The sequence below is a fragment of the Temnothorax longispinosus genome, chromosome 12 (assembly GCF_030848805.1).
Source record: "Temnothorax longispinosus isolate EJ_2023e chromosome 12, Tlon_JGU_v1, whole genome shotgun sequence".
NCBI lineage: Eukaryota > Metazoa > Arthropoda > Insecta > Hymenoptera > Formicidae > Temnothorax > Temnothorax longispinosus.
The window spans coordinates 11,918,660-11,937,565 of NC_092369.1; the positions used below are offsets into that span (position 1 = coordinate 11,918,660).

General features: G+C 37.3%; 5 protein-coding genes across 8 annotated transcripts; all 5 read left to right on the forward strand.

Annotated features, from left to right (window-relative positions):
* Window positions 1-1,106: 1,106 nt before the first annotated feature.
* Window positions 1,107-3,322, forward strand: LOC139822900 (uncharacterized). Of its 4 annotated transcripts, none has more exons than XM_071795071.1 (4): window positions 1,107-1,488; window positions 1,766-2,237; window positions 2,474-2,608; window positions 3,109-3,322. In XM_071795071.1, exons 2-4 carry the CDS (start codon window positions 2,009-2,011, stop codon window positions 3,303-3,305), a joined length of 561 nt encoding a protein of 186 aa, XP_071651172.1. In that variant the 5' UTR covers window positions 1,107-1,488; window positions 1,766-2,008; the 3' UTR covers window positions 3,306-3,322. The 4 variants fall into 4 exon arrangements, with proteins under 4 accessions (XP_071651172.1, XP_071651173.1, XP_071651174.1 ...); XM_071795072.1 differs by having other exon boundaries at window positions 1,910-2,237; XM_071795073.1 differs by having other exon boundaries at window positions 1,916-2,237.
* A 126-nt stretch (window positions 3,323-3,448) lies between these two features.
* On the forward strand, window positions 3,449-5,672 carry LOC139822905 (uncharacterized). Its single transcript, XM_071795083.1, has 4 exons — window positions 3,449-4,647; window positions 4,892-5,129; window positions 5,199-5,287; window positions 5,357-5,672. The coding sequence occupies exons 2-4, from the start codon at window positions 4,925-4,927 to the stop codon at window positions 5,567-5,569; spliced, it is 507 nt and encodes a 168-aa protein (XP_071651184.1). The 5' UTR covers window positions 3,449-4,647; window positions 4,892-4,924; the 3' UTR covers window positions 5,570-5,672.
* Window positions 5,673-8,191: 2,519 nt separating this feature from the next.
* On the forward strand, window positions 8,192-10,370 carry LOC139823040 (uncharacterized). Its single transcript, XM_071795309.1, has 5 exons — window positions 8,192-8,323; window positions 8,396-8,534; window positions 8,646-8,777; window positions 8,869-9,069; window positions 9,133-10,370. Exons 1-5 carry the CDS (start codon window positions 8,309-8,311, stop codon window positions 9,516-9,518), a joined length of 873 nt encoding a protein of 290 aa, XP_071651410.1. The 5' UTR covers window positions 8,192-8,308; the 3' UTR covers window positions 9,519-10,370.
* Window positions 10,371-11,795: 1,425 nt separating this feature from the next.
* Window positions 11,796-16,414, forward strand: LOC139823041 (uncharacterized). Its single transcript, XM_071795311.1, has 2 exons — window positions 11,796-12,279; window positions 14,540-16,414. The coding sequence occupies exons 1-2, from the start codon at window positions 11,964-11,966 to the stop codon at window positions 14,881-14,883; spliced, it is 660 nt and encodes a 219-aa protein (XP_071651412.1). The 5' UTR covers window positions 11,796-11,963; the 3' UTR covers window positions 14,884-16,414.
* A 1,285-nt stretch (window positions 16,415-17,699) lies between these two features.
* Window positions 17,700-18,659, forward strand: LOC139822910 (uncharacterized). The gene is made up of 3 exons (XM_071795097.1): window positions 17,700-17,850; window positions 17,958-18,164; window positions 18,319-18,659. The coding sequence occupies exons 1-3, from the start codon at window positions 17,746-17,748 to the stop codon at window positions 18,553-18,555; spliced, it is 549 nt and encodes a 182-aa protein (XP_071651198.1). The 5' UTR covers window positions 17,700-17,745; the 3' UTR covers window positions 18,556-18,659.
* The last annotated feature ends 247 nt before the right edge of the window (window positions 18,660-18,906 follow it).

Sequence of the window (18,906 nt, forward strand, 5' to 3'; positions counted from 1 at the left end):
CTTACTCTTCTTTTTTTAAAATGGAACGCTTTTACTTTTCTTTTATATAATGAAATGATATTGATTATATTATTTGTATTAATTAAGAAAACTATTATTAATTATAATAATATCCTATAATTAACTAGGAAAACGTCTTGTTGTAAACATCTATATCGTCCAATTATATTTTAATTATATCAATGATAAGAAATCACAGATGTTTTTAAAAAGTTTCTCATAATTAATTAAAATGCAAAGGCAAATTAATTAGCGATGGATGAAAAGCGAATGCAGTTCTTAAGCGAAAATCGAAAGAAGCAAAGAAAATAATAATCCGTAGGTCTTTGAACGCGATGTTGCATAAATAAAGATCACAGATCGGGTTTCGCGTTCGTATTTAATACAGTCTTGCTCGCGCGGTCTCTGCTCGTGCTGGTGTAAAGGGTTGAATTTTTAGTCCTTGAAGGAATCGAGACTCGTAGGAATGGCCAGGAAGAAGGGGGCATCCTAGCGTGGGGAGTGGAGACTGGAGAGTAATGCATTTTTACAGCGAATTTTATTTTTCAAGATGGTCGGCGCGATGCTCCCTACTTCTTCCCTCTCTTTGCTCCTTCCGTACTGGATGCGCAAAGACGATGCAATAAACCTGTATTGCCTTCCTTTACCGTCTGCCTTGCTTACGGTGCGTTCACAACGTTTAATGCCGCTTTTACTGCTTCGGCATCGTTTCCTGCGGTTCCATTCTCGTTAACGATTTTCGATATTTTCACATTGTCTCAATCACTTGACGTTAATCCCCAAAATATTAATGCATTTTTTCTATGCTGCAAGAAGGGGTTATAGAAAACTGTAATTTCTTTATAATATAATTTCGGGCATCTTTTACATTTTATACTTTTACCTTATTCAAGAATTATATTGAAATAACGTAACTAGCTGTACAGCAATCTCTTTCGGCTCTATAATAAGCGTAACGAGGTAAACCGCGTCGATCATCAACCATGACTTTTCTTTGAGCTACTTACTGACGCCAGACCGTTAATAAACTTTATGACGCATAATGTTCCTTGTAATGTCTCGTTACGAGGTCAGGCAGCAGTTGTTAAGTTAGTCGGAAGCGCGGTGCATCATTCGTTAAGGACCACTACTTGCAGCAACGTTGCACAAATAAGTGGCTGCTGCTGTCATGCGTTTGGAAGATTGACGCGGCGGTATTTAGGAGAATAAGCAGTACCAAGAAAACTAGTTTGAAAAAATGTGTTCACAATTGCATACTGTTCACAAACGGATATTCCAAACTCGTAAAATATTTCCCGAAGTGAAGATTGTACAAGTGTGCGCGCGTGTGTAATCGACGCGTTGCGGGGAATTTCATCGGAAAATTGTGAAGCAATGCGTTCCAACTACTCTTGGTTCAGCCACTCCTTTTCAAGGTGATGGCCACGCGTGAACGGTCGTTGCACGATGACCGTGACAGTGACGTGCGTAAAAAGTGAAAGACGGCAGGTACGTGTTATTCCTAAAACTTCTCCTCTTATCAAAATGTAACATCGTTTAAATAAAGGATCTGCTAAAAATAAGATCTAGTAAATTTTATATGTCAAAAAGGATTTCACATAAATTATTAATTATCAGTAAAACGTTTTCTCGAGCAATAGTTGTGGATTAGAGAATTTTATCGCCGTGTAATTTATTGTAAGACATGCGGTATGTTAAAAGAATGCTTTCTAACGTTAGAATTCGGGTCGTTCTCCGGATTCTCTGAGGTATTTGTAAAATATAGGTACCGAGAAGGAGTCCGAAAGAGGTGCGCAGAAAGTCGGCGCGCAGCGAGCGGGCAATTCTCTTTCGAGTTCGAACCGCTCGGTTAGTCGGAGGGAATCATACGGCTGCTCGTGCGGGTCCGAATAACACGTATTTCGTGTAGTCGCAGGAGGTTCAGGAGAAGGCAGAGGGAAGAAAGATCGGTCGAAAGAAAAGGATCGTAAGTGTCGATGAGTCCGGGTGGTGGTAAACCGGTCTGAGAATGCAGGCGATTGGCCGGATCTTGGCGTACATGCTATTGGCAACTGCATTTACAAAAAATGTGCTTGCAACGAGGGCCGCGAACGTCAAATTTTCGAGGGACAGCTATAAAATCGCACGATGCAACACCACGAAACTGGAGTTGGTCCCGGAACCAGCCTCGCTGATTTCTGACATCGAAAGTCTTCGGAGTATCCTGGTGAACGCATTCAAAAGGAAACCAGTTCAAGGTGAGGAACGTAACATTATTTCTACGTCTATTATAATAAAAAATAAGCATGAGAGAAGAAGTAGAATTAGAAAAACTTTTTGGCGATAATAGAATCATAAATTTCAACATTAATTTTTTTACTGAAGTGATTATATATATATATATATATATATATATATATATAATTATTTAAAATATGTATCCATTTTAAAATTATAAATAATAATGTTAATAATATTGATATATATTATGCAGAAATTGAAGAAAAGTCTCGCACTTTTGGACACAAAAGAATTCAGTTCATGCTGATGCCGATGATGTATAAAATGGGAGTGATGATGACAATGATGATGGTAATAATAGCGCTCACAGCGAAGGGACTTATTGTAGGTAAGCACCGTTACTTTCATAACGCAATGAAAAATGTTACCCACACAAATGTTTAACAGTCTCGTGGCTACCTGTGGACGGCGTAACCTGCATACATGATTAAGTGATATTGCTGACCCATTTACTGAATATATGAGTTCAGTATTCAAGAGCGTTAGATTCACACGTGAAACTTTTTACTTATCCCAGTATTTCTCATAATTATTGATAAATGATATGACATAAAAAAATGTTTTATTCATTTCTTGTTGATTGATAAATTACTTATTATTCATCATCGTAAATAACAAAATCCTGTCGTAACACTCATAATCGTAAAATTTATTATTACAATTTTCATTTCGCTCGATAACCGGTTTACTTACTTATCCATCCGTTAAATTTATTGTCGTTGGAATATATTAAGTTTTATAAGATTCTCCAATCCGTAAAATGTGTGCATGGCTTATCTTAACATATACGGAACGGAAGTTTTAATCCCTGCGTTTCACTATTTGCAGGAGTCATATTGCTGGTACTTAAACTGAGCACCTTTCTGACAAAACTTCATTCCGGCTACCACACAACGCAACCATGGGCATCACAACAACCAGTTCACGTACACGTTCACAGCGCTTTTCCCCATGGTCACCCACAAATGTACCAAAGTTGGGCGAGTGCCCCTGCATATGAGGAGCCTTATTACTATAAGGGATAAAATTCATATAAATTACATATATTTCGACCAGGAGATTTTTTACTCAAAAGCCATTAACCAAAAAAAGGTCATAACAAAACGTAATAGCCATCAATAGAAGCTACACTATTTGTATGATTTTAAGACATTCTTTGTCTTCTTGCGTTTATTAATTTATTCAAATAATATTATTAATATCTGACTTTTTATGGCTGTAGATATTAATATTCGCCATAGCATTGCTATTCAGACGCTATTTTTGGAAGCACTTATTCGTGCGAAAAATAAGAATTAAAATGTCAATTTAAAATAGGTCTTTTTACGCTGTGACCGAGTTCTTCGCATATTTTACTGTAAATTAAGCAGATACAGGTATACCAAAGGAATTTTCCTAACTTATGATAATAATTATAAGTTTGCAAAGTTTAAAGAGCGAAATTCCTTTTCTAAAGGAAATACAAGTAGCGTTTTATAACGCAATAAATATGTAATTATTTATTGATAATTTATTTATTATGATATAATATTTATTACCTACACATATTATATATAAGATGTACCACACGATGTGCCTTCGTAAAATACGTAAACAAATTGGATAAAGTCCTACGCACATCGCATGGCGAATTTAAGAAAGATACATTTATCTCTATCATCATGTTCATCAAATAACAATCACATATAAAATATTAATTTGGCCTATAGTTATGTGAAATGCGTATAATGTAGAACTACATTTCCGTACAAAACGAAAAGTATTTATATTTAAGAATTAACTACACACATACCTCATGTTACCAATAAGGATATATTTATAAGGCATTAAATATTATTAGAAATAGATGTTTTTAGAGAAATCTTTTATCCCCCATTCTTAGATTGCTAAAATTAATATATTTATCGACGAGCGGCCAGTGACCGCTGTAGCGAGTGACCACTGAGCGAGCCATATTCATGTTACGTCTGTTCCGCTGTAAATAGCCTTCTCCGGTAAACGAGACCCAGTTTTCCCGGCCTAAGGTAACCTGGCGTGGGGTATCTGAATGAAACAAAAAAGTAAAATATCTCTACTGCGCTTCGCGTAACATCGTGCAGTCTACATGGCAAGCGAACAGGAGAACGACGCGTTATATAGTGTATATCGGAGAGAAGATCAGACGAATAACAGTTTCTAAAAGAGTTTCATTTGGTATCTTTTGTACGTTAGTGAAATGTTCATTTAATTAACTGTGAGCGGGTCACGAGTATCACTGATGACACATCATAATAGTGTAATATAGATGCATAGTTATCGTGAAAATGATATAAGTGTGGATCTAGCATCATATAATCTCATGTTTCATACAACATAAAAAAACATAACGTAAGTTATAAAAATATTAAGTAATTTGTAAAATAATTTAACGGTAGTAGCTTTAAATCTTTATTAAATTTATCAAATTTATCAAATGTATTTGCAGATAATTATAAAAAATATATAGTTTTATCTATTATTTTGAGAATTTATCTTAACACATCGTGTATAAATTTAATAAATATAATCGTCAGCAATACATCTTCTATTTTGGAAGAAAATTTGTAAATAATTCTCGATATATATATTTCAGTCAATAATATAAATCCATTGTAAATTCGAGGACATGAATGGGGCAAAGGTTTTCGTTTGCCATATTATTATCTGGCTAGTAACATCGTCAAAACTGTTAATTGAAGCTGAAGAAAGATGGAACAATTCCCAAATCAGCCTCAGCAAAACTCAAAGCTTGAAAATCTTCCCGGGAATCAAGTTTTGCTTGGCGAACAGTGAAATCAATATTCATGTGAGAGTTCACGACCTACTACGAGGTATTGACAGAATTTAAATTTACTCTGCACTTTTTACCTTTGAGGAAGATTAAGATTTCTCTTCTTTAGAGACGGAAGTGCAAGCAAGAAGCAAAGATAAGAAGAGTCCATTAGAAAGAATGGGATACATGATGCTGATGACGCCATTTATTATGCAGGTTTCTTATTTACTGTTCTCATTAAACATTCCTCCCTAGAAGAAATGATAAAATCCGTCTCTTTTCCAGATACTCTCCCTACCGGGCGCCCTAGCGACCATTAAAATATCACTTTTAAGGAGTATCATGGTGGCGCAATTAGCAATCGCAATAATGATCTACAATTTAATCAGAAGCTCTCAAAACTCGGAAGTTGTAGTCCGTCGACCGTATCATCACGCACACTATCGTCACAGACATCACGGTCAACCCGACGACGAGGACGAATGGTTCGGTAGATAAAATACGCGTACGAGTGTGACAATGAGAACAATATATTCTCGTGATGCAGAAGCAATTTTCCAAAGCGATACACTCAAAAGTACGGGGGGCATCTGTGATATCGATCGAGAGTTCGTAACGCTCAATGTGCAAAATTAATTGATTAATTTTTAAAGTTATTTACATGTTCTTATATAGAAATTATTAAATTATTTTCTACATATGTTATATATATATTTTTATTTGTGAACAATGTGATTCGCAATAAGAGAAAATATATCATTGATCTCTCGTCGGCTGCGTACTCACCTGTCCGCGTTTTGGCTCGTATTAACCAGAGTGACGGTATCAAGATGTCGGCTGCGGACTGACCCACTTCGGGCCTCCACATAACGGCATTTTGGTCCAGATTCTCACATTTGCGTGCAGACATATCCATTCAGGTTTTCTCATTTCTCTCTCGGTAAATTCGACATCGAAATCGAAATTAGAATTCCACTGTGCTTCTCGGGGAACAAAATCTCTCGACGGCGGAAGCACAAATGGCGTTCTTACACGCGAATAAGAAGAACATACAAGTTGATCGTAACGCAAATATCGGAAGCTTCGTAACGACGAACTGAATCTTCGAGACGTCGATATTCCTGATGCGTATATGTGCCAGAAACCCACCTTCCGCGAGCGATTGGCATTGTTGGTATGCCACGAGGATCGTCGTGTTGAAAATCGACACCTCGCAATACAAATCAGATCGGCAGGCCGTTTTCTGGACTACAAAATGCATGATGCACAGTGCATACCCGAGCAAATAAGAATCAAACGTTCGCTTATCGCGAATACTGCTTGAACCGCGTAAACATTACGTGGAAGAATTTAGATCTCTATCGCCGCTTCTACAACAATTCGATATTCCACGAACGAGTGTCTAATACCCAGCCTGTTCCAGATTGCAACGGAAAATCGAACGATTGACGAATACATCAGGCCGGTCTGGAGAAATTTTACTGGGCACGAAGAGTTTGAGTTTCACGACTATAAAGAACCTGATATCCATCAATTGTACATTTTTAGATTGTCACGAAAATAGAATTTTCTCTCGCAAATGTCGCGTCGACTTAGTTATAGTGATATTTGACACTTTCTACATGTCTGACTGTAATACGCGCAATTTTAACTACGCAACGTCCAGGCTTCGTCTCCAAGATTATAGCTCACCGTGATCAGAAGTTTATAACGGTGCTAACTTTCGATCGAATCGTGCGATTTCTAATCTTGTCAAATCCAGTACGTCATATATATTCAGATGAAATTTTCGAGGCACAATTTCCGAATCGACGCGAACGGCCCTGACCTTCATTTTACCGTACTGTCCAATTTACAGGCAAAACCCAGAAAACTTAAAAACAAGAAAAAAAATTTCTCCAATAATGAAATCCTCGATATTTTATCGAAGCTACATTTCACGATTTTCTTAACAGATTATTTTAATCGAAGCAAATTAGCTGTAACGAGATTTCCCTAGAATGTGTCGTACGCTTTGCACAATGGCGTTGAAAAATGCAAGATTCTGCTGACATTATTCAGTGTCCGATTAGTTGACCTATGCGCATTGAACGCGCATTAATTTATTATAATCCTGCATCGTCCAGCACTCCCAAGAGCGCTCGTTTCTTAACAAGAAACAACCATCGATCTGACAGCGTTAAGTGTGAGAAACTAAAACGAAAGGTCATCTAATAAATACAAGCTTATCGTGATCGATGTAAATGTCTTCACATCCCGAGCTTGTTAATGTCCACCAGAAAGTCACCTGTGTCAGTAACAATTTAAATTAATTTTATGTAATAAATTTTAATTAATTTACGGTTAATAAAATTTAAATAAATTTACGTACGTTAAAGAAAGCCTAAATTTCTTTTGTTGATAAATATTAATGTTAATTATTCTCTCACAATGTTAAGTTCAACTTTTAAGATAAAGTGGAATATCTGAGAAAACTGAAAGTTGTGTTAAATACAATAACAAAGAAGTGTACTATGTCCGCACTAAATGACTTGCGTGAAAAATTTAGATAAATATTTATCGTCGGTATTTGTTCTAACCAATCACACAATGACCATCTTATAACTGCATTTCATAATTTTCTATACTGAAAAAAATCTAAACTTTAAGACCGAAACATTTGTAACTGTAATTTTAAAGGATTTACCTTACTATACAATATAATTTTTGCTTCACCATCGGTGTTCGCTCGTTTTACTTGCCTTTTATATTTATTTTATCTCTTTGATATCTTGAGAGCTTTAATTTGTATATAAATATTTATCACTTTTCCTAATTTGTGTCACTCGTAACTCAAGTAAAAACGTCGATAAAATTTAGTGTTATGTCATAGACAGCAACATGAATATATCTTATAGCGCGGAACGCAATTTACAGCCACGATACATTCGATCCACGACGATCTACGATCATTAATGAACCCCGGCGCAATTACCTCGCAGCCAAGTATGCAAAATGTGTGAAAGCATCTGCCCATCGAGAAAAACGTCAAAGGCCTCCTGATTTTTCCTTCTTGTCCCCTTCACGCTTTTCTCTTCTCCCTCGTTGTCTTCTCTCCGTTAGATCGTTTAATAGATAATTCGCGGAGAGGACGAGAACATTTTTCTTGTTAGTTACGTCACCGCTGCATGCTCGGAGGATTCGCTCGTGCCATCATTCAGTCGCGTGAACTCGAAGCCACAGGGATCTTCGTCAGGGATGTCGTCCTTCGTGGTGAGGATCCAAGGCCGACGGAGGAAAATATACGTTATCACGCGATAAAGAAGACGCGATTTTCAATTACAGAGGAGATGGGGCGATCTTCTGTGCTTGCTGTGCTACCTGGTCACGCAACATCGCACGGTCGCGGACGATAACAGCGTTAACAGGCCTTATGAGTTCTCCTTCAACATAGTCGATTTTCAACATAGATTCGAAAAGAAAGGTATATCGATCGAAAGAAGTGTCGGTCAAGATTTTTATTATTATAGATAAATGAATTACATAATTCTCAAATAATGTGCTTATAAGTGTTTTTGTGTATTTCTTCGTTAAGATGCCGAGGGGCTTATTACCGGAGAATACGGTTTTATCACAGCTGATAGTGTTTATCACGAGACTGGATATAAGACCGACAAAGATGGGGATTTTATTATCACGAGACAGAGGAACCGGAAAATAACGAGTTGTGAGTTATATCTTTATTAAAGTAACAAATCTAAATTTTATGTGTTTTGGTTATTTCAAACATCTGAAACGTTTCGTCTTGGCCTAATAAGTGGAGGACGCGCAAGAGATATTTAAAGATAGGCCGGAAGCAGCGAAGAAATTAATCGAAGCCGTGATGAAGGCCTGCGGCGGCTGTAAAATACCGATAAAGCATGAGGACGATCAGCCAAAACCTATCAAGATAGTTACAGAGTCGCCGCCGCAGAAAAAGATGGATCCGATATTAAAGCAGATGATGAAGATATTGACAGGTAAGATAAAAAGGAATCTGTTTGCAGTGAATGAGATAGTTATAAATTCACGCTCTTTTATAGCCAACACGTCTGCTAAGAATATCAAGAAAGAAGACATGAAAAACATTACGAAAAGCATGGTGCGGGCTGCGAAGAAGCTGTTGTCCGAGGAAGACAGTCCGAATAAAGTCGCCGTGAGTGATCGAGTCCTGGAAAAAATGGCGAACGATCTGTACTATCAGTTCAACTACACGATAACGTCGCACGGCCATCACGAGGACGGCTATCGCGACGGAAGGAAGAACGGTAGCTATCGATCTCAAAACGAAAACGGTATCGACACGCAGGTGAGGTATCTGTCCAACGAATTCGGGCATCAGCCCAACATCACGTTCGTTCCGCAGATGAAGGCGGCCGACGAGGAGCATGCTCTCAAAGGATACTCGTTTCGTTGGTATTGGTCGTAAATTCGCGATTTCGTGTAATGCCGATTTTATTTTAACCCAGATTTGTTAATCTGAATATGCGAAATATGCTAACACTTATTTAAATAACATGAGCTACGTCTAGAGACTTACAACTTTCGATTTTGAAAACTTATCGTCATTAAGGATAAAATAATTTATCACGCAATTAGCACGAAAATAATTTACCACAAAATGAATCATTCACTAAAATAAAAATAATTTAAAATATAAATATTCTGGATGATCTCGTCTAAAATATCATAAAATAATTTGTTTTTGGAAATGAAATTTTATTCGTCATTTTTTAGTTGTCTCTTGGACACGGCTTTTTCTATAATATGCACTTATACAAGTATGATTTAGATTAAGTTATATTACAAATTCGAAATAAATAAAAATATTACGATAAAAAATCTATTTAAATTTACGTTTAATTTTTCTCACAATTTATTTAAAGCATTGATGAGGACTGTAAAAAATAGGTTTGTGGGCTTTAATTTCCTTTAATTTCTAACGGGAATGAAAACGGTATAATAGCAAAAATGTAGTCAGACCAGTAAAATTGTGTGGCCGGGCTAATCCACAATTAAAAATATCATTAAATTTGCACGTTTTTTAAATTTTCAATGAAGAAATACTAATGTTCATTACTTTCAGTTCACGAATGTAGTAATAAAAGCGTTGTTTATATGTACATTAGGGTCAAGTATTTGGCACTTGTCGACCAGGTGTTTTAGAGATCATTACTAGACTGACTTGAAATTCATATTCGAGAGTAGCAAATACGTGATAAAACTGTCACATAAATAATAACGAGATAACGGTAACGATAGTAAAGCCCACGTTAGCATTTCTGTTCTACAATAGCATGTTACACTTGGTTTGCACGGTTGTCCTTTCAGATATTAGAGAGGATGATTCTTTCCTGAAAAAAATAAAAATTTAAATTATTAAAAACAAACGTACTGAATGGCAGCGCGAAGAGACCTTTACGCGAACAAGCTGTATTTCGTTTTATTATGACAGGTTCCATATACGTATGCGCAACTTATCATAATGATATTCGCGCGCGCCACTATGCCTATTACATCGTGTAATTGACGATCAAAAGGCGACGCGAGCAAAATACGGAAAGGGCGAACGTAGTAATCGTACAGTGAAAGGTAAGGCGAAAATTCCCGTATGATTGATGCATAATTCACGAAACCGACGGCTACACGTTCTGAGATCGTGTTAATTAACGGCACAAGAACCCCATTGTGACACGTTGTGACAGTCGAGTTGTCACGCGCGCCGGCACGCGTGACTACGAGGCTTTGAACTTCTAAAAAGCGGATTACTATTCTTATGGTGATCGAACGAACGTTAAGTAATATTTCAATCTTTCCAGTGAAAGGCTTGTAGGCGAAATGGACTTAAACAAACAGTATTATTGCACTTGAAATAATAAATCAAACGGGATAAATAAGAATACATAGAGCGATAAAAAATGTTCGGGGTATATTAGAATAAGAGCTATATTAAACACACATATGTAACTAGCGATTTAAACGTGTTTCAAAGCAACGATTTCACTATGATTTGATATTTCTTTGTTCTTGAAACGATGACAAAAGCCAGAATTGGGTTAACATCGTGTAGCCGATCAAGTGGAATTTTTGTCGTCGGTCTACGTACTGTTAAACGCGTGTGCCAAGTCGCTCGTACGCTACTTTAAAATCGCTGCTACATGTAATTCAAATTCTGTCCAATTTTTTGATCGTCTAAAAAATCAAAAAAATATTTTATAAATTTTTCTCATTAAAAAATCAGGTGCTGTATGTTGTACTCGCATTATTTTTATCGTATTTACTTTCAGTCTAAAAAGAAATGAAAGTCAGATGACAAAATTAAAAGATATACGAACTAAATAATACAAATATGAAAATAGAAGAGAAATAGAAGTCTCGTGAAATACTACAAAAATGAAAGTTGTCGTGATTTCGTTGTTACTCCATGAATGATTTGCCATGTATTAGTGACATATTAGGAGAGGTATATCCCACTTTATCGAGTTCGTTTCCATTCAATACATCGCGAACCCGCAATCCCTCTGGGACGATACCGCACGTTTCGTCGTGGCGCCCACAAAAGACCACCACGGTGGAGGGGTACCCGGTAGACTTATATGAAACCAAACCCACTATTGGCGGAAGTTGAGATGGAAGGGACACCAGTCTCATATATGTTCGACCACGCACGCTCCACAACCACTTCGAGCTTGTGACACGCGGTCCAAGGCTACGGTTGACGGTCAAGATCGGAGAAAAAAAAAACGGAGCACAAGAGGGTGACGGACGTGGTAGCCAGTCGACCAGGAAAGCTATCGCGCGATTTTCGGTGGTGATAACGGTGCGCCTCGATCGGTGAGGGTCGATATAAATTCGGCGGAAAAGACGGGCAACCATGAGAATAATCGCGCCAGTTTTCTTGGTCCTCGGACTCGCTCTGTACGTTCATTGCGCGGAGGAGAACAAGCCGAAGGAGGATGACATCGGCATTCTGGAGTGTATGTTCACGGACCACGCGGGAAATTGCCTCAGGACAAGACTGGCCCGCGACCTGGACCAGATCGAGTTGGAAATTACCGGGAAGAAGAGCGAGCCGACGATGAGCGCGGTAGTCGAACAAGCTGGCAATATCATCGCTGAGGTCGTTGATGATCTGCAGGAGAATGGTGCGGAAGAAATCGTAGAGGAGAACGACGCTCAGGACAATATAGGTGAAAATTAGAAATCAGAAAATTAGAATAGCAATATCATCAATGGAAAGGGAGATAATTTTAATATCTTACTATTTCTTATTGACATATTAATTTCTGAATTAATCGCTTTCTTTCCATGCAATCGCTCATTTCGATATTTCTTTTTTTTTTTCTTCTTTATTGTTGCTTCGCTGATGTCCGACAAGATGTGACTCTTTACTACTTATCCTAAAATAATATAAACTCTTTCTCACTTTTGTACAAACAAGGCCGAGTAGTGTGTCAGCATAATTAAGCTGTCGTAGATCGAGATCGGCGATTTCGCGATTCAGATTTCTAATCGCGATGAGACGGCACGTGGAACACGTGTAAGGTCGTCCACGCACGTCGTATTTTCTTCTGCGTTTCCCGAGAGCCACTGTTGGACAAAGTCGGTTAACTCATTCCGAACTTGTAACTGCTTCCTTTATTGGAGATGTAACGACAGGAAGTCGGTTCATCTGAGTGCCCTGAAAATTACTGTGCCGATTTTCTTCTCCATTACGTACTTTGTTTCCCTATAATAGTTTTTCCGAAACGTAGCCATTGTAGTCAATACTTTTAAGTAAAACAAAAAAACGTACATGAAAAGTAATTTTGGTGTAAATATTATCTAGGATAATTAACTTTTCGATTAATTTACGATTACGATTTCCATTTACGATCAACTTTAATATCATGATGTAATATTACATCATAATATTATATAAATAATATATCACAAATAGTAACTGCTATCAATGAAGTATCGTAATTATAAATCAATCAACATCGTGAACAGAGGTACCGTTCAATCGGAAGTGGAGTCGCTAAAAAAGGAAATAGTATCGACGTTGGTGAATGGGATCTATGAATGAACGACGTTCAACTGTATCTTAGGCCGGTATTCATAGTCGGTTCTTATTTTAAGACCGTCTTAAGCAATGTCTTAAAATGCTAATACGGCTCTGTGATTGAGATCGTACTTAAGATGGTCTTAAATATAAGATTCGACTATGGATACCGGCCTTAGATCAATGTAGGAAAGTAAATCGCATTGACAAGGCGAGCGAGTTTCGCGGATTCGGGTAACGTGCATCGCGATCATAAAGGTGAACGAACTTTCTGTTGTTTGCACAACGTTTAACCATCGACTGCATGGGCGTCAATGGAAACGTAAACATTATAGTTAACGTTTCAAAGAGGCAAAGTAAACCGCAAGTTAACGCACGATCGGACCCACAAAGTTCTCGTCTGGGTCACTAGCGAGCTGTTTAAATGTTTTGCACGCAATTGTGCTCGTGTGCGCGTGTCGCCGACGTTGTAACGCAGTTTACGCTAATTTAATGTCACGACTTAGGCAAGTCGACGGTAACGGTATCGCATCACTCGCCATTTTCTTGCCTATTTTTTCCAGCAAAAGTCAACAGACACGAATCATACGTACGGGCGGAAAAAATAAGAGTCGGTCCGCGAACGTTAATTTTAAATTCGTAGGACAAAGAACGTCACGGTTTGATTAGAATCGCTCTAACGAGATATTAATCGTCAGATTTGCCAAAAAAAAGCAAATAAAATCTTAGCTGATGACTGATAACGGTACCGGAAATATATTATCTTCGTTATCTTTTGGAGCGTACAAAAAACTGTACGGTACTCCCGAGTAAATTGCCGACGACAAATTGAATAATTCGACGGGCATTACGCTAATTCGCTATGATTCATATCTATTTAACATTTCGTCGACGGGCAAGCGTGGAATCAATGATAGGAGGTATCAGTGGCATTTCGTGAATCAGTGGATCCATTCTACAGACACCTTGACCGGAAGAGGTATTTTTAGGACACGAAAGAGATATTTTTTTTTATATTGCGAGAAAATTCCGCGAAAGCGATCCGTGTGACTCTTTTTAAGAAAGTTGTACCGGTTGCGGATGATTATATGGCGCTTAAGCCAAACGAAATACACTATACGGGTTAAGGTTTGTAGGTCAACCTGCATGGAGATCCTTGCATTACGTTCGCAAGATTGCGTGCTTCGATTAAGATCGTGTCCACACCGAATTTATTTAAAGCAATTTTTGGCTAAAATGCCACTACCGCATTTACAAGAAAAGTGTTATTTCCAACATTCGCTTTCGCAACAGTTGCAATTATCATTCACTTTCACGTTTTACAAAAGTCCTTTCTGCGCGCAGACTCGCAAAAAGGAAATTTTCTCGCAGAAAATTCGTATAATAATACTTGCAATTTTTTTTAGAAGAGGCGAGGAAGAAGAAGTTCAGCAAGAAGAAGCTGAAACATTTGCAGAAAATTCTGGCATTGGTGATGCTGCTGAAAGCGAAATTCAGCCTGTTGCTGCAACTGATAAGCACCCACTTCCAGTTCAAGTTCTTCATCATCGCTGTCATCTCGTTGATACTGAACGCCGCCAGGTTCTGGATAGAGATCAAGAAGAATAATCCTTCCAAGGTTATCTACTACGAGCATGCACAGCATCAGCATCACTACGATCATGACGATCACGAGCATGGTTATTGGGGAAGATCGTCGAACGAAACGCCTCAGGAACTTGCTTACCGCGCTTACATACCCAAGGACTGACATCAAGATTGCATAAATTTGACCGAGGAGACGGTCCTTTTGCGCAAGAAACATCAAAGAAGAATCGAACGATGATACAAATTTCATCGCAAAATGATTATCGTCTCATCGTTCTTTTAATTTTATATAGTTAACAACTTAGGCAGGTATTCATAGTCGGTTCTTATTTTAATACCGGCTTAAGTAATGTCTTAAGATGCTAATACGGCTTTGTAATTAGTTAATGACATCTTCAGATTGTACTAAGACGGTCTTAAATATAAGAACCAACTATGAATACCGGCCTGAGAGTCAGAAAATATTTGCAACACAACATCGATATTTATACATTGTATAGTATTTATTTATTTAATTTATTGCATCGTGAGCCGGCATATGTTACACGATCATCTTGAGTTTCATTTTAATGATGGATGATCGGAAAGATTTCTCTGACCTCTAATTATCATATATAAAAATACTTTTTAATCGCCTTAAGTCATACCAAAGTTACTTACGAGTACCTGTTCTATCTCATTACAAAGAGATTTCTTAGGATCAACTATTTTAATTAAAAGAACATGCTATTACTCGTATCGTGACTCAGCAAATCTTAGACCTAAGTTTAACGTCTCTCTCTCTCTCTCTCTCTCTCTCTCTCTCTCTCTCTTTCTTTTTCTCTATATATGTTGATATAATAATAGCAGAAAAAAATTATATATTCTCTACAAAAAATTTACTGCATTCTCTAAAAAAACTCAGCAAACCTTAGATCTAAGTTCAACGTCTCCCCCCCCCTCTCTCTCTTTCTCTCTCTAAATGTTTATATAATAATAGTAGAAAAATTTATTTTTTAAAAAATTTTTCTTTGCAAAAGACAATAATAATTTGTAATAACTACCGTTAATTAATTTCTACAAAAGCGTGTACTAAAATTTTTGTTAATAAATTATACAAGTAATACGATTTCTTTCGCATGTATTTTTTTAAGGCACGATTGCAGGGGTTGCGTTTATCGACGAAGGAAAAATCATCTCGTCGCTACGGAGAGAAACTTTGGCGGTTCTGATGCACGAATCGCGTGACCTTCTTCAGTCGCACCGGTGGACCATCCCGAAATCTTTGTATTCCTCGTCATAGCACGACGGATAATGCGACTGGAATCCTTAAGGAGCGGCGATACTTTCAGGGTGTTTCACCTTGCTACTGATCGTTTCAATGATAAACGCACGAGATTTATGCAACGATTGCGGCACATCGATGCGCCATGAACCGCAGGAAGAAGTTTCTTACGAAAGAAACATGTATCCGACATTTTTTTAGTAACTTTAAAATAAAAAATAAAGAAACGCTATTTTTATAACGTAGGTAAATTTAAGATAAAACTGTCTGTTAATTTAATTATTAAAAGAAGAGAGAATTATTTAAAAAATTATATTTATACATGAAATAATTTATTATTTATTTATTTTTAATTTATTATTTATTATTTATTATTTCTTATGATGCACACAACGCTAATATCTGGATTTTGTGACGTAATGTACATTTATTTTTTTTACTTTTCTATAGAATTTTCTTTTACCCATTGACAAATTAATGAAAACATAAAGTCACATTTTGCCTATATAAAAACTTTTTTGTTAAAGAACTACCGTGTATTTCCTCTAGGAAAACTAATCTTTTTTTTTTCTCGTTGGAAAGGAATAAACTAATCTGTTCATGCGTATTGTCGATAACCAAAAGCAAGCGCGATTTCGTGATTGGATACATTTATCTCGTTGATATTAAGTATTCACAACCCGAAGAAATGCTGCTGGTGACGCGGCCTTAACGAAGATAAAGCCCGGCCGGGGCTGCCCTCGAATTTCGATGGCCGAATTCGCGCGAAAGACATCCCGTCTTCGATTGGAACGCAGCCAATCATGGAATGGGACTAACGTATCGCGTTTGGGGATAAAATAGGTAACGACGATATATAGAGAACAAGTCCATGAGATCAAAGAGTTACGATCAAAAGCCAGAAATTTGAACTTACCTCCAGCACGTAAGAATTTCGACACATTTGTCAGTCTGAATGTAATTTATATCTGGCCTTCGAATTGCACGTCTCTTTGGCATCCTCATAGACGATTCAGCGCACTTGGCTCCTTTTGAAAATAATCCTTTTTCAGTCGAAGGATCTCTCTGACTGTTAATGTCTTGATAAACTATCAATTGTCGTTAATGTTTCGCAAACAGAATCATTTCCTCTAATACGTTTGACACAATTATTAAGAGAAAATTTTCGGAAGTTTTGAAACAAATGCATGAATGCGTTATTTGCAATCACTGCATTGACAAACCGTACCCGAGAATTTAATACCATGCTCAATTAATTTAACAGCAGATTGAAAATAAACGAATAAAGTTAATAAATTAATAAGAAGTTACGTTCTTTCAAATATCATGTGTGTGATTTTATGCGTCAAAAAAGTCGCCGATCATGCAACAAAGTATTTTTTATGCTTATAAGTATAATATAAATAAAAATTGCCAAATGAGCACATCATCAAGCCGTAAGCAGCGGCATTTGCATCGGGCCTTCGAGGATGATGTGGACGTCTGGCGATGGTCATTGGCAGACCAAACGTGATGGATTTACTGATTCCAATGTACCGAGAATCGGCCATTCATACAATATTCAAGATCTTTTCGCGCAGGTCACTATATAACACCCTTCTGCGAAATTCACATCATCAGTCTTCTCAAGATCCCCAAACACAAAACTACAATCAAACGTCAGCTTTACCGAGGAACCAACCGCAGTGACAAGGGACCACCAGCGCGCTCGAGGAGATAACATAGGAAGACACGTGTATTCCGCGATATCTCATTAAAATCATGACGCGAGAGAAGCTCGTCGCCGCGTTACTTCTCGGTCTACTCGCGATAACTCTGAGTTTGCCTCAACAGCCGAAATCCAAGAGGCCTACTCCAGTATTCAAGGTTCTTAGAGACGTCGATATTTCTACATTCTTTTTCACCGGCAAATGCTTCACGGATTATCGCGTGCGCGATTCATGATAATCGAATTTTTCAATCAAATTTTCCAGCAATCTAAAACTGGTGCCTTGCTGCTTCCCGACAACGCAACGCTTATTCGCGAGAATATCGTCGATACATTTTCGTGCAAGGACAGAATTTACGGTTATTATGCCGACATGGAGAACGAGTGCCAAGTGTTTCACGTGTGCATGCCGCAAACAAGGAGCTCAATTAGATGGAGCTTCATTTGTCCCGCCGAAACAGTTTTCAATCAGGTGAACTAATATTTCATACGATAACATTTGACTCTGTATGTCAACGTATTTTTGAAACAAAAAAATATTAAGGGATGCTTTGATATTAAATACAGTGACAATTTATTTTTTGCTTGGTTTAAATCAGAGACATAATATTCTGGTTTACTTATAGGCGACATTCGTATGCACACAAACGGAAAGCTCGATACCATGCGAGGAATCAGAAAAATATTACTCTCTAAACGAGAACATTGGAAAAGAAGTGGAGGAGGAGGAAGAGGCAGATCAGGACAGAGGGAAGAAAAATGCGACGAAGATTTTGAAACCTGAAGTGGAAACGTTGTCGAAAAAGTCATCCCCGAAAACTTCGAGATTGCTAAATCGAGAGAAGTTATTTCAGCTTTATTAAAAGTTGACATTTTTTAATCGGCTTATTAAAAAGAAATAGCGCTATAAAATGTGATGACTATTATGATAAGCCAATCGCAATTAAAGTATAAAAGAAATTTTAGCTTGCCCCGGTCAAGGATGACTAAACGCTCATTTAGAGTTTAAGTTAATCGCTTATCCCTTATAAACTTGCCTCGTAAGAACCTTCATAATGGCAGATAATGCGTAGAACTAAAATTTAAATTATTGTCACACAATTATTTTACAATGTAAAATATATCATTTCACATAATTACGATGTGTGTAAAATAAAACTCTGTACAGTACTAATAAAATACGAATAAAATACAAATCGTATATTACGTAACTA